The 14,517-nt window shown below is 32.9% G+C and overlaps 1 protein-coding gene across 4 annotated transcripts in view; it reads left to right on the top strand.

The window, feature by feature from the left end:
• Positions 1 to 14,517, top strand: part of Ca-ma2d (Ca[2+] channel Muscle-specific alpha2/delta subunit) — a 27,969-nt gene extending 13,452 nt beyond the window's left edge. For 2 of the 4 annotated variants that reach the window (XM_072908494.1, XM_072908483.1), the window contains exons 2-13: positions 1,570 to 1,651; positions 2,092 to 2,354; positions 2,742 to 3,154; positions 3,375 to 3,706; positions 4,962 to 5,222; positions 6,924 to 7,052; positions 8,129 to 8,496; positions 8,686 to 8,890; positions 9,072 to 9,666; positions 10,083 to 10,438; positions 10,787 to 11,083; positions 13,767 to 14,516. In XM_072908494.1, coding sequence (XP_072764595.1) covers positions 2,104 to 2,354; positions 2,742 to 3,154; positions 3,375 to 3,706; positions 4,962 to 5,222; positions 6,924 to 7,052; positions 8,129 to 8,496; positions 8,686 to 8,890; positions 9,072 to 9,666; positions 10,083 to 10,438; positions 10,787 to 11,083; positions 13,767 to 14,057 — 3,498 coding nt within the window. In that variant the 5' untranslated portion in view covers positions 1,570 to 1,651; positions 2,092 to 2,103 and the 3' untranslated portion in view covers positions 14,058 to 14,516. Of the gene's footprint in view, positions 1 to 1,569; positions 1,652 to 2,091; positions 2,355 to 2,741; positions 3,155 to 3,374; positions 3,707 to 4,961; positions 5,223 to 6,923; positions 7,053 to 8,128; positions 8,497 to 8,685; positions 8,891 to 9,071; positions 9,667 to 10,082; positions 10,439 to 10,786; positions 11,084 to 13,766 lie in introns of all 4 variants that reach the window. The other 2 variants (XM_072908486.1, XM_072908488.1) reach the window with 2 other exon arrangements.

Below are 14,517 nucleotides of genomic sequence, written 5' to 3'. Positions count from 1 at the left end.
ATAACCTTGAGACTTGATCATGGCATTTGATCATGATTTAATAAGTATTGGTTAGGTGATGAGTGTAAAGTTTGTAAATTTTGTAACAAAGGATGAGATAATATTGAACACTATGTCGGAATGTGGGGTGACGAAAGAATGGTTTAGTGAGATACGTGAAGAATACGCTGAAGACAGAATAACAAGAATTTTCAATGATGAATTAGAGGAGAGGAAAGGAGTATTATTAAAAAAGTTATAGAAGGAAAAAGAATTTAGAAAGAGAAAGAGTGAGAATGTGAGAATGTGAGAGGGTAAGGGTAGATTTAGGAATTAAAATTTAGATAAGGTATTTATATGTTTATTTATTGATTAAGTTACTGTTTTTAGATTTTTTATAATCCAAGTCCCTTCTTGGCTTATATGCTGATGAATAAATTATATATATATATGACATTTGATCAAGAATCTTTTCCTCTAGCGTAAACTCGTGAAAAATGAAAAGTTTCATTAACGAATTCAATATTTGTGAATAAATTTTTCATTTTTTACGAGTTCACGCTAGAGAGAAAGATTCATGATCAAATGTCATTAAAACGTCACTAACAGGTCTAAAATGGTGATCAAGTTATGTCTTTTCAATGCTTGAAATGTCGTCATCGGTCTGTGACATTTTTCCGTCATTACATCACGTCATGTTTGGTTCGAACTGACCATATTTTGACGTCAAAATGTCGTGTGCTTGCTACCTGAGAAAATATAAGTTCTTCTACATGCAAAACTAGGTAGCACATCAGACGTTTCGATACACTTCGGATCCTCTTCAATGGAAATAAAAATTATATCGAAAAAATTCAAAATAAAGTTCGGATTCATATTCATCAAATACAAAATAGTTATAAGAAATTATTTTCTTGAAAAACGTAGTATCTCACGTACATAGTCATCGCATTTAAATTATTTGCAAATCCGATTTCTTTTATTATATGTTGTTATACAGAGTGTCTTGTAATTGGTAAAAAACCTGCTAATGGCAGATTCTTGAGATCATTTCGAGACGACTTTTCCTCAGCTAAAATGTCGAGGCATCGACAATAATTTCCGAGTTATAAACAATTGAAAAAGAGGCACTTTTCGCAAAATTAAACTTTTTGGAATTAAAAAATTACCAAAACTACATTCTTCAGTTAATTTCAGATAGAGTTTACTTTAATAGAATTTTAATTTAAAGGTTAATTACAAAGATATTTTTAACCCTTATTAGTTAATTTCTTGTACAGATTTAGTTTTGATTAAATTAACAAATATTTTTCTTAAAAAAAGATAATGAATTCACCTTTATTAAACTTGATAAATTTTAAACCAATTTTTTAACATGACATTTTACGTATTGCTACGATAAGTAAGTTGCTTGCATTCTTGTTTATTTTTTTGTAACGTCAAAAAGCTTCATATTTATATACCTATACCGTATGCGATTATTATTTGTTATTTTAATTTGTTTAAAAAAAATTGTAAAATTTATAAAAAATTATCAGATCATATTATATGTATCGATATGCTTGAAATACTCTTATTTTTTTTTTCCAGCGTGGGCAGATGGGCGGACAAGTTGGGTACCGAATTATGGGAACTCGCGAACGAAGTTGCTCGACCCGAAGAATTGCTGGAAGTGAGTACCCACGTGTACTAGAGCTATCTATATTCCATGAGAATAAAGATAAATGGTGTGTCGAAGCACTCGTAACTCATTCTCGATCACAGTCTAGGTGATAAATATTTGATGAGAAAGTTCAAGAAATCGCGCAGTTATCTCACGTGATATGACATATAATTTTAAATTTTATATATATATATACAATAAATACAAAAAATGTAAATAACAAATTCTAGTCTTAATATATTATTTTTGCAAATTATTTTAAACTAATTACAGTATACAATATATATGTATATATATAAAAAATTTTAGTTTAATATTTAATTTAAAATTGATGATAATAGAAAATTGACGATATTGAAATTGCGCTTTCAAATTTCTTTAATATTCTTTTAATGATGCAATAAAACGTGAGAGAAAGAATGCTAAGCAGGTGGTGACAATTCTTGCAGAAATACAAGAGCATGAACACCCGAGTGGAGGACAAGTCCGGAGAAGAATTAGTCAGCATTATCAGCGAGAATGTAGGTAGAATGCTACGTCGGAAGATGGACGCTGTCACCTGCATTCGAATAGCGGCTGAAGCAACAGCGGAAGATTGGGACGAGTCTCTTGTGGACGGCAATTTTTCTTATGTTTCCAGCAAATGTAGCCTTGTCAACGATAATTCAACGAAGGACAAGCAATGTAAGAAGAGGAAAGCAGGTGTATACAGGTGAGTGATTTACTCAGTCATCGTTCATTTTTCTTTTTTAGGTTTCCTTCGGCCAGAATTAGTCATGGTGATATTACACGCTGAGGTTGACGTCGTCGTAAGCTTTATATAATAGCTTTCGGTGGGAATTAAGAGTGGATGTTACAAATGGAATATTACGAATTATTTTGAGAGCAATCCCAGGTAGCAAGCACACCGAAAACTGGTCATTTGTCGTTCAATGACGTTCCAAATTCACGTGACCAAATAATGTCTAATTTAAAAGGTCCTTTTTGCAATAATAATTTACCAGACTTTGACGTAAAAAATGACACATGTGCTTGCTACCTGGAATTTGTTCCGATAAATATGAAATTAAAATTAACAAATGAATGAAACCGATTTCAGAGAGATGGAACTGATCGCGGACTCGCATTTTTATAATATTCCGGTGAATACAAGCTACTCGTCGGTACACGTACCAACCAACGTATTCGATCTCGCGGAGGAGGTCAAGAATGATATTGTAAGAACCGAGCCGTTAGACGATATGTTTCGTCAGAATTATGAATCTGATCCGGCGTTATCGTGGCAATACTTTGGTTCGGTCACCGGTATGCTCAGGCAATATCCCGCCATGCAATGGCGAACGAGTATCGAGGATGACGACAATGACGACGACGACGACGATGACGGACGGCCTGCCGATATCTACGACTGCAGGATGCGCAGTTGGTTTATCGAGGCAGCCACGTGCAGTAAGGACATGGTAATCCTGATAGACGTCAGCGGCAGCATGACTGGCATGGGGAAGACGATCGGTACGCGAGATCGAATCAAAGTTGAAAAAAAAAATTCAAACATAAAAGCTCCATTAAAATTTAAATAATCGCGACAGAAGATAAAAAAAAGTATACGATTTTATTCAATACGATAAATTAATATGTATTATTTTTTAATCGCCTTATCGCGGTTATTAATTCTACGAAAAAATTGTAATGTTTCGATTACCTTTTTTTTTTTTTTTTACCGAAACGGCAGCTAAGGCAACTGTGAACTCGATCCTGGACACTCTATCAAATAATGACTTCGTCACGTTACTAAAGTACACCAACGAGACCACCGAGCTGGTTCCGTGCTTCAAGGACATGTTAATCCAGGCCACTCCAGAGAATCTTGACACGTTCAGGAAATACATGGATGATCCTGCAGACAATCTCAAGACGGAGGGTGTTGCCAATCTAACGGATGCCTTCACCAAGGCGTTCAACTTGCTTAAGACTTACCGGGAGTCACGTGGTTGCGATGCCGATACGCCGTGTAATCAACTCATCATGCTCGTCACAGACGGCGTTGCCGAAAATCTGACGGAGGTAATTGTTGCTTGATAGAGTGCACATGCATTCTTATTATATTTTTTTTTCTTCGATCTATTTTATCGAAATTTTGCGTGTTGAGAAAAACTATTGCAGATAAGCATGAAACTATATTTCGTTTTCTCCTTTTACAAAAAAAACCTTTTCAAAAGTAAATTTTAAAACTGTTTGAAAATAAATAATGTGCTACGATGATTTTTAAAAATAATAATTGCAATAATATATTGAGATAATATACGTGAATATTTTATTTTATTTTATATTAATTTATTAATGTAAACCTACTTAAAATATAGAATTGTAAAAATATAATTTTTTTTCAACAATTTTTTTCGACAATTCGAAATTACCTATTTTATGATGTTTTAATTTTATGCATATTCATTTTGCACATTTATTTTTCATAATTATTAATGTAACTTTAAAATATGTATATTGAATCTTAAATCAGCGTTGAATAATTCTGAATAAAGTACGTATAATTTTGAATAAATTTTTCCTTCTCTTTCTTTTTCACGTTAAAAATAAATTACACGTACTGTTAAAAATAAATTACACAATTGTAATCGAGTAACATTTATTGAATAATCAAAATTTAATGTTTAACAACTTGTTTATTATCGTTTAATGCTTTAAAATAACATTTATTAATGTCGCATATATTAGTGCATACGTTTATCTTAATCTCTCAAATTAATATTAATTAATTAACATTTTTTCTTTCTTAAATATTTAATTTTATATAGCGTGTATAACTAATTATATGTATAAACAGTTGAGTTTGACATTTATTCTTTTTTTATTATTTATCTATTTTACATGATAAACGTTCGCATCTGTTCACTTTTTTGTCAAATTCGAAATATCAAATTATAAATATACAAGAGGCTTTGTATAAAATTATATTTATCTCCATGCATCTGCTTTCATCATTCATTTTGTAAACAGGACTCTTTTTGAGCAGTTTTTCTCTTCTAGGAAAAATACAATAGTACTATAATAGTATTTATGACATATTTAACACCGTTTTTCTTCATTGAAGAACTCTCTTTCATTTTCATTATTAATTAATTTTATATTAATCTATTTATCCATCATTAGTATATTACTTTATATAAGACAGAAAGATGTGCCTTTCAAGGTTTCGTATTTAAAATTTATTTAAATACGGCAAACTAGTATACTCTGAGATTTTAAAAAATAAATGTCCATCAATGTGATCATTGTTTTCTATCTCTTTCTTCTGTCGTAGATATTCGAGAATTGGAACCGGGAGGAGAACGGTACTCACATACCGGTGCGAGTGTTCCCGTTCCTTTTGGGGATGGAAGTGACAAAGTTGCTGGAGATCGAAAGGATGGCATGCTTGAACCGCGGCTCTTCCAAGCACGTGCATACGCAGGAGGAAGTGCGCGAGCAAGTGCTCAAGTACATTCCGATTGTGGCCCGGCCCCTGGTATTTCAGAGCGTAGTGCATCCCCTTGTGTGGACGCACGTTTACACCGATATTACGGTAAGGCATTCTTTACCCTCGAACGAATATTTTGCTAATGTAGATAGATTTCTAGATGTGTCAATTAAAATTTATCGCTACTTTTTGTATCTATTAGAATATTGTTTGTCACGTATAGAATTTATAGCAGCAATATTCTAGCGATATCTCGAGAAAATTTAGATCCCATTGCCAAATATAATTGTCCTTGACAATTATAAGCCTTAAAGATAGACATCGCAGACAAATTTAAATTTATTACTGTCTAAATTACACTAATAGTACGGATATAAATTCTGTCTGTCATTTAAATTGATCAAGTGCAAAATATATACAGTATCACACAGTATTTGCTAACAATTTATCTGTTTCAGTTAATTTTGTACACCTAGAAAATTTTTCTTAAAGTTGCAAGATTATTTTTCTGAGTGTAGAATTTTAAGTTTAATTTTTTTATTCATTTTTTTCCTACAATTTTGTAAAAATGTCGAACGAGAATAGCGATACTTTTTATTTTCTTAATAAATACTTTTATAGATTATTGTTTTAAACGTGATATCGTCTTGAAAAATATCACGCAATCGCGATTACTGGAAATTTGTGCGAAAGATATTATGATTCGTGCTAAGAAACTTCTGTTACTTTTCGAAAAGATTAATCTACGAATAAATATGTTATTATTTAATATTTTTTAATTTTTTTTTATTTTGTTATTTAAATTTAATGTATATACAGAATGTTTAAAAAAACCAATCAGCATTCATATCGTCTCAGAGATATGATTTACTTGTTGACTATCTGTCGCACGTGATATGAAAAGAAAAAATAATCCTTCCAAATCTTTATCTCGATATTTATAAAAAATGTTTTATATATCTTTTATTTTAATGCACGCTTCAAGGCATCTTCTTCTTACAAAGTTGGACAATCACTGGTTGTATAATGACAACTAAACGGATTACCGCTGAAGTCTTTCCATAATATAAGGAATTATTTCATAGTATAAGGAATTTGAATGAGGACGCAGGAGAAGTTTAAAACAGGAGAAGTTTATAAATCTTCACGTGCGATAAAAGTCAATAAGTCAGTCATAGTAATATATAAAATTGTTTATATTTTTATATCCCTGGAACAATTGACTTTTCGATTGACTTTTATGTTTATCAAAACTTTTTACTTATTGTGTGTACTATCCGTCATGTGAATTTTGAATGTTTTTTTCAAACACCTTGTATATATTTTTTATTGTCACGGGGACAAAACTTTTTTTTTGTTTCCATTTTTCACAATGTTTTGAAAATGTTGTCTTAAACATTGCACATAGCGGATATACTAAGAGAGTAAACTAAAGAACCGTAATATAATTCATTTTTCTCAACGAATACTTTCTGATAGTTTTTTTTATTCTTACAATTACATTATTATCATTTTAAGCGTGACATTGTCTAATTAAAAAAATGTCGCGATTACAGGAAATTTGCGAAAGATATTATGATTCGTGATAAGAAAATCCAAATTGTTTTTTGAACAGATTAATCTTTACATGTAAATATTAATTATTCTTCAAATTTATATACATTTTTTTCTCGACATATAGGGGGAACAAGATTTTTTTTTTTTGTTTCCTGATATTTCCCATGAAAATTATATTTTGAAAATGTTTTGTTAAATTGATAGCGGGTATAGCGTGAGAATAAAATAAACATACGTAAATCCAATCAGAATCCGGCACTTGCCGCTTGGCTGTGGCGGGTGATGAAACACGAGGAACAAAAATCGCGTCTGGAAAAACATTTGAAGAGAAAACAACTGGGCGTGCGAATGAACGAGGATGCAATCTACATAATGCAGGTTGAGATATCAGAAAGATAACTGCTCCCCTCCTTAGCGCTGGCTCTGTTTTCGAGGCTTTTCAGGCTCTGTTTAGATTTGTATCGCACTGTATCTCCTTTTTGGCACGCGCGTTCCTATGTTTCAACCTTCGAATACCAAACGGAAACATAAGATTTATGCGATGTGATATTTTAATTAAATTTATCACCTTGGAAAAAATTTGAAAAATATATCGAGAATGATTGGATTGAAAAAATTTATCTTACATTTATGGCTAATTCATTAATTTCGTGAACTCTGTTTGGTGATTCGTGTAATATCAAGCAAGGTAATCGAAAATTGACACACAGCACATTTTACATTGATTATTATTAGATAAACACACCAAGTTTTAATGATTTTATAACAAAAATTTTCATTACATATTTACAATTCAACTAAGCATCTTAATTACCTTGCTCGAGATTAATGAAAAGCTTAGCAACCCAAGGGACTGGCCAACGTAGTTAGCTGAACTGTCAACTCGGAGAATTGGACAAACATCCGCAAGCAATTAATCGTTGGGCATCGGGACACCATTAATTGACAATGAATAGTTTTCGGCGATTGACTGCGATTAGCTGAAAACTTAATACCCGAGCTAGGTTTAGTACCCTGTTAGCTGGGCTTCGTCGAATTTATTTTTTCCTCCATTTTCTATTTATTCATTTTTTAGCGTTAGAGATCAGTGTGAAGTGCTGTATAAAGGTGTCTGCGATTCGAATGGACAATCGAAAGATTTGATTCTTGAAAAAAAGATACTAAATATGATATAATTATGTCGATTTAAGAAATATTGCACGTGACAATTTAATAATGTAATCGATCGTCAAGAGATTTCGGTTGCGCCTTTCGGTTCTGAGACACCCTTTGTATACTGTATTGTTAGCCCATATTAGAATGACCGAGGGCAAATTAGATTAGCGTGGCCCTTCGCTTTAGTCCCACCCTAATTAGCGACGTAATTAAATCCGCTACCATTAATGGTAATTGTAAAAACAAAATACAAATTATGTCGTCGTCGATTCTCCATCCTCTGTGATCGCTCTGCACAGCTTGGCAAGGACGAGAACATTGAAGAGGATCCTTCCATCCTGAACACTACCAACTGGCAGGAATATAGACTGTTGACTTCCGTGGGTACCCCCGTGTTCGATTATAGAAGCAGCCGTGACAACGAGACACGTGTGACGGAGGACAGGTTACTCGGCGTGGCCGGTACGGATGTGCCAATCGACGACATCCGTAAACTCACGTTGCCATATAAGCTCGGCGTGAATGGTTACGTCTTTATCGTGTCTAATAACGGCTACGTGATACTGCATCCGGATTTACGGCCAGTCTATAAAGGCCATCTTAAATTGAACTATAATAGCATCGACCTCACAGAGGTCGAGATACTTGACGACGGACGTGGGCCGAGGTAAAGTAACGTCTCTCTTCGTACTGCTACATGTCTTCTTTTTAAGAAATGATAGAAGAATAAAATTCAATCACAGTTATATTAAAAAAAAATAAGATATAAAATAAATTGTATATATATATTTTTTTTTATTTATTTATTTATTCCCTTTTATTAAAAAAATATACATTTTGTTCAAAATGAGTGCAGAAACCCAGGTCCTGAAATATTGGAGCTAAGATCAGCGCTGGTCGATCACAAGCGTGGTAGCATGAAAGGAGTCCCCGTGAAATTACATTACGATGATAATCGCCGTGTCACCCTTGAGAGACGTGATTACTTTTACGCGCCCTTGCCCGGCACGCCGTTCAGCCTTGCGGTCGCCTTACCTAATTACGGAACCACTTGGATCAAGGTTGGAAACAGCAATTCCGTACATCCTTAAGTATCTTCGCGTACAATTGATTGCATTATTATAATTATATGCATACATATTAATTTGACACCAAGTAGTATTACATTAAGAATAATTGTGTATTAAATAATGATAATATTAAATACGCGCTGGAGAGTAATCGTATGTTAAATTATTTAAGGTCGGCGATGAGATCCGCCGGAATCAAAATATGAATATTAATGTGTCGGACTATTTTACGGGCGATCACTGGCGCATACATCCGAGCTGGGTCTATTGTCATTATCACTATCTGGAGAACTACCAGTTCGATCATCCGGAGGATGAACTACGACACTTCTTAGCTCTAATGAGTCGACCTGGTTGGCGCTGGTCCGAGCAATACGAGGCTTATCCGTCCGCTGACGAGTACGTCGAGGAACCCAATTGCGGCAGGCAAACGCTCAAGTATGATGATTACTATTGCAACAAGGAACTCATGCAATTGCTGGTGTTTGACGCCAAGGCGACGAACACTAGCTTTTATGGTGATTATGCGAGTTATGAGAACTTGCCGCTCAGAGCCCGTAATCTGGCGCAGCTTTACGGCATCTTTATAAGGTTCATCGCGACGCAAAGCGGACTGACCAGGTGGCAACATCTCAATGTCAGTAACCTGGCAGATGCGGATGACGGCATTGTCTTCGGCGATCTTCACAGGCGAGCAGTGAACGAACCTTGGTACAAGGGCGCGATCTTTCAAAACGAGTTGGATCCCAACAGCATCTTTTTGTCCGGTAAGAATTCGCTAAAAGATGAGGTGAAATTTTTTATTAAATTAATTTTCACACCTGTAGTGTTAAAAAATAATCAGACGTTTTTATTTTTCAATTATACAGGGTGTCCCCAATTTAAATGGCAAAACTTCGGGAGCGTGTAGGGGATCGAGAAACTAAGACAAAAAGTTCTTTAGAGATTTGCTCGTTTTTGGAGAAAATCGTAAAAATTCAATGAATCTTCTCTCGTTGTCAGTTGCTCTATTGAGTTGATTGGCACCGAATAAACTTTCTGCTTCAAGGGTACCTTCCTTACATATGTAAACGCTTGATGTCAAATCTCTTGAAAGCAAATCTCTGAAGGGCTTTTTGTCTTAGTTTCTCGACCCCCTACACTTATTATATTATAAATGGCATAAAGTAAAATTGTGTCATAGTACCTTGGGAAGCGGGCGCCGATGCGGTGGTGACGGCGTCGATGAGCCTTTCGCCCAAGGATGGTGGCAAAAAGGCACCGGCAGCTGTGATAGGCTTTCAGATGTCCATGACGGATCTGTACAAACGATTCATCGCGCTTACTTCGGTGACGACAAACCCTGACATGAATTGCGCCAATGATTGGATCGATTGTTACCTATTGGACCAGAACGGCTATGTGGTTATTTCAGAGGCGCATAAGGACACCGGGCAATTTATGGGCACCCAGTATGGTGCCATTATGAATTCCATGGTCGGCCAAGGCCTTTATAAGTCATTCGACATCTATGACTATCAAGCTTGGTGCCATGAGGTTGTAAGTATTCGTACGAAAATGTTTATTTGATCAGTTAAATTTGATTAATTAAATTCCACGATTGACTTTTTAACATTTATACAAATTTGCGTCATAAAATAGAAATAATTGCTATTTTAATTTTCATTCATTAATAATAGGTTTTTATATTTATATACATTTATTGATTAATATTAATTCTATATATAAAAAAATATCGCTTCAAGATAATATTAGATTAAGGGGGGGGGGACTATGATTTTTTCGGATTGCAAGCGTTTTAGAAATAACACGGAAAGTAGTGTAAAGCTATTTTTAAGCTGCTTGTATTGCTTTGATAAGAGAACGAGAATAAGCAAATTGTTTCAGAAAATCAGCAACTCTGCCAACAGCATGATGGAACCGTTGCGACACGTTGGTAGACTATTAGTCTGGTTTTTGCTGCGGTTGATATGGTTCGCGACTCAATTCGTAAACTTGCCCGGTATCCACGCCAAGGTCCATTCCGATGAGGACATGCCTGATCCGCCACCACCACCAAAACCATATCTTTATCATTACCCTTGCGATCAGAAACGAACCCTCTACATGTTGGACGAGACCGTCGCCGCCAAAGGTGTCACCAATCACTCCGATTATTGCTCGAGGCCATTCTACGCTCAGAGGGTAAAATATTTTTGTTTTTTTACGCAATCTAAATCAAATAGTGTCTAATTTAAAACGTCTTTTTTGCGACGTCTTAATGATGTTGTAAAAAAAACGTCATAATATCGTGCGATTCTTAAATCATTATTATAAATCGCCCAAGTATTACTATTTTTTAACTAAAAACTCGTTTAATTTTTTATAACATCTTAAATTATTCAAACACTTTTTTTTTGTTAATATAATTTTGATATTCACAATTCTGTATATCTCAGGGCCCTAACATGAAATCTAGATCTAATTTTAATTCATACCGACTGTATATAATTTTGCTGATCTAATCATGATAGTGGGATATCTTCCATGTGGTTATATTTCGCATTTCTAACGATATATTATTTTTATTGATAAAATGGTAAAATGAGATGCAAAGAATGCACTTTAAGCACTGTTGCACTTTTAGACACGTTTTGTTCAAAAACGTTCGTGCAGATTTCGCATAAATAAAATCGCTGTGTCGAGTTGTATTTAACTCTTATTCATATTTGTTCACACGTACTGCGGTGTAATCATCCGTGTAGTCTTTGCCGATTGATCGCTTAATAATAAACACATTAGACACTTTTTAAAATAAAATATGAATTAAATGCCTATTGGCACTTAATGACTCATTATTTCGTATTCTAAAAAGATTATCTTTACGAAAATATAAATTAGTATAAAATATGTAATTGGTAAAACTTTCGGAAAACGGATTCCTATTATAATTACCTTGATGTATGTGTCAAGGTCACTGACAATAAGTATACTTTATTAAATATTTTGACGTCAGAAAAATTACGTACTATTGAGTAAATTTTTTTAGTAATAATGATTAAATAAATAACGAGCAATGCTTAAAATCTTTTGAAAGCTACTCAGGACAGTGATAAATAACGTTTATTCTGTCTAAATGGTCGCTGAGCTATATTTTAATGATATTTTTTGTGAATAGTATTCCTAAAAACAGATTGAAGATTTTACACTTTTTATTTTAATTCTTTTTCCGGTTTGACTTTTATCATACATCAGTGGAATTTTTTTCTGTTTTCAACTTGTAATGCATGTGCATGTTAATAGTTATAATTTTACATAATTATTGAATAACTTAGCATATTTCACCAATAAATCAGATTATCATATAAATTAATTAAGATTTTGCGTGTAAAAAATTAAAAATATGCATTAAACAAAAAATATGACGGTTGTATTCATTAAACATTTCGACCAGTATTTATCGTATTAACATGATAATTATGTATGACGTAATGTCGGAAGGTAGAACTAATTGACTAATTATCTTTTGTCCGATATTTTAGCTTTAGAAAAAAAATTTAAGTAGATTTATGAGATATTCTGAATGATTTATCATTTTTTTAACAATCTTTTTACCTTGTTTTATCTTTTTTTTTCAACTGATAGGTAATGTCTATTCCGTTGGTCGTTGTACCGTATTTTTTACATTATTTTTTTTGTCTGAATGTTACACCAATATTTCTTTTCCTTAAAAGAACCAATTTGCAAATTATTTAAAAATAAAATATTTAATATGAATCACTGACTTAATTTGTTTGGCAAGATTTAGCATATGTTCTGACCAATCACAGTCATTCCATTCTTTAGAGGAATGATTATGATTAGCCAGTATAATACTTACAATTACATACGTGTATTAAACTGTCGGTGAATTGAGTCAATGATTGAGACATTCTCATACGCCAACGTCTTAAGAAACCGTCTCAATTCTCTTTTTCTTTTGAATGTACATCAAAGTGCACTATTCCCAAATAAATAAAGTGTATAAAAATCAGGGACTCGGACCGAAAGCTTTTTTCAGTTCGGCTCCGGTTACGGTTTAATAAAACGTCGAATAAGTGTTTCAGTTTCAGTTTCGGTTTCTTGACCGGTGAACAAAACAAAAAAAATACGGTTTTTTTTTAACTTTTTTTCGGTTATAGTTACTTGTACGGAAAGAGTTTAAAGTGTAATAATAAATTTAATAAAATGACTTTTTTATATTTATTTTATTAAATTGTATATTTGCAGAGATGACGAGAAATAAAAATAAAAAGTTATATTATTTAATACAATGTTTTATGTTATGCATATACATGTGTAAAAGATAAAGTAAAATGTGATTAATTTGGTGGATTCAGATAGAAGAATTAAGATATAAGCGACGTAGAGATAATAATTAACAATAATTAAATAATAATAAAAAATTTAAAACAGTTAAAAAATCTAAAAAAAGCATAATGTTATTTCACCCCAAATTAATATTTCTAAAAACTTATTATTTAAAAATTAAGTATTTTCAATCGAGCATTAAGTCACCATTGTGATTTAACTATAAAGAACAGATCTATACATGTATAGATTAAGAACCGAAAAAGGAACCGAAAAAAAAACTGTTAACCGTAAATAATATTAGGTACGGTTTTTGGTTTCAATTTCGGTTCGGTCCGGATCCCTGATAAAAATTATAAAAATGTATAAATAAAGTATAAAAATATTTGTCAATATTCTTTAATAACTAATTTTGGTAGAGATTTTTTGAAAATTAAATATTATTAACATATATGTTGGAAAAAGAGTTAAAAACTGCATTTTGTTCTTCAAGATATAGCAATTGGATTTCAAAAAAATAATTGTCAATGATGTACAGGTGGCCCACACGAATCTCCTGTTGGTCGTGGTGAACAGCATGTATTCGACGTGCTACAAGAGACTGGAAGTAACTCCTGTTATCATCTCACCTCTTGAGTACACAAATAGCACGACCGACACACCTTGTTACAAAATTCCTCTCAATACTTTGAAGAGACGCAGGCTGAAAAGTTGCTTCACGGAACATCCTCTCGAATATGAAATGGATTGCGGCGGAGCCTCTCAATTGACAATATCTCTGTTATTATTATGGATTATCGTCATTAGGATTCTACATACCTTTATGTAACAATAAAACTCACAAGGAGAGGTCATGTAGTCTGCTTCACCGATTTTGATAAACATTTTTTTTATGAATAGTTGTAGTTTAATGAAGTTTCCTTGCAAAATCGTTTGCTTCTCGAAATTTGCAGAAAAAAAATTCATAAAGAAAAGATAAAAAAATGTACATCAATATCGCGGAAGCAGAGCATGTGGCCAAAAGTTGCGAAATTTATACAAATAATAAAATGTAAAATTATTTTTTTAATGTTTATGTTTATAATTGTTAATAATTAATTAAATTATAAAATTATTTCTTTTGTCTTCCTTAAGCATTTAGATTGCGCGTACATTTATGAATTTTTTTTCTGCAAATTCGGAGAAGTACATCGAATGGCTTTGCAAGGAAACTTCATTGAACGATAACTACTCATAAAAAAAAAAATTTTATCAAAATCGGTGAAGCAGAGTACATGAGAGCTCTCCTT

Source organism: Anoplolepis gracilipes, chromosome 2 (genome assembly GCF_047496725.1).
Source record: "Anoplolepis gracilipes chromosome 2, ASM4749672v1, whole genome shotgun sequence".
Lineage (NCBI taxonomy): Eukaryota > Metazoa > Arthropoda > Insecta > Hymenoptera > Formicidae > Anoplolepis > Anoplolepis gracilipes.
This window is presented reverse-complemented; position numbering and strand designations above follow the sequence as displayed.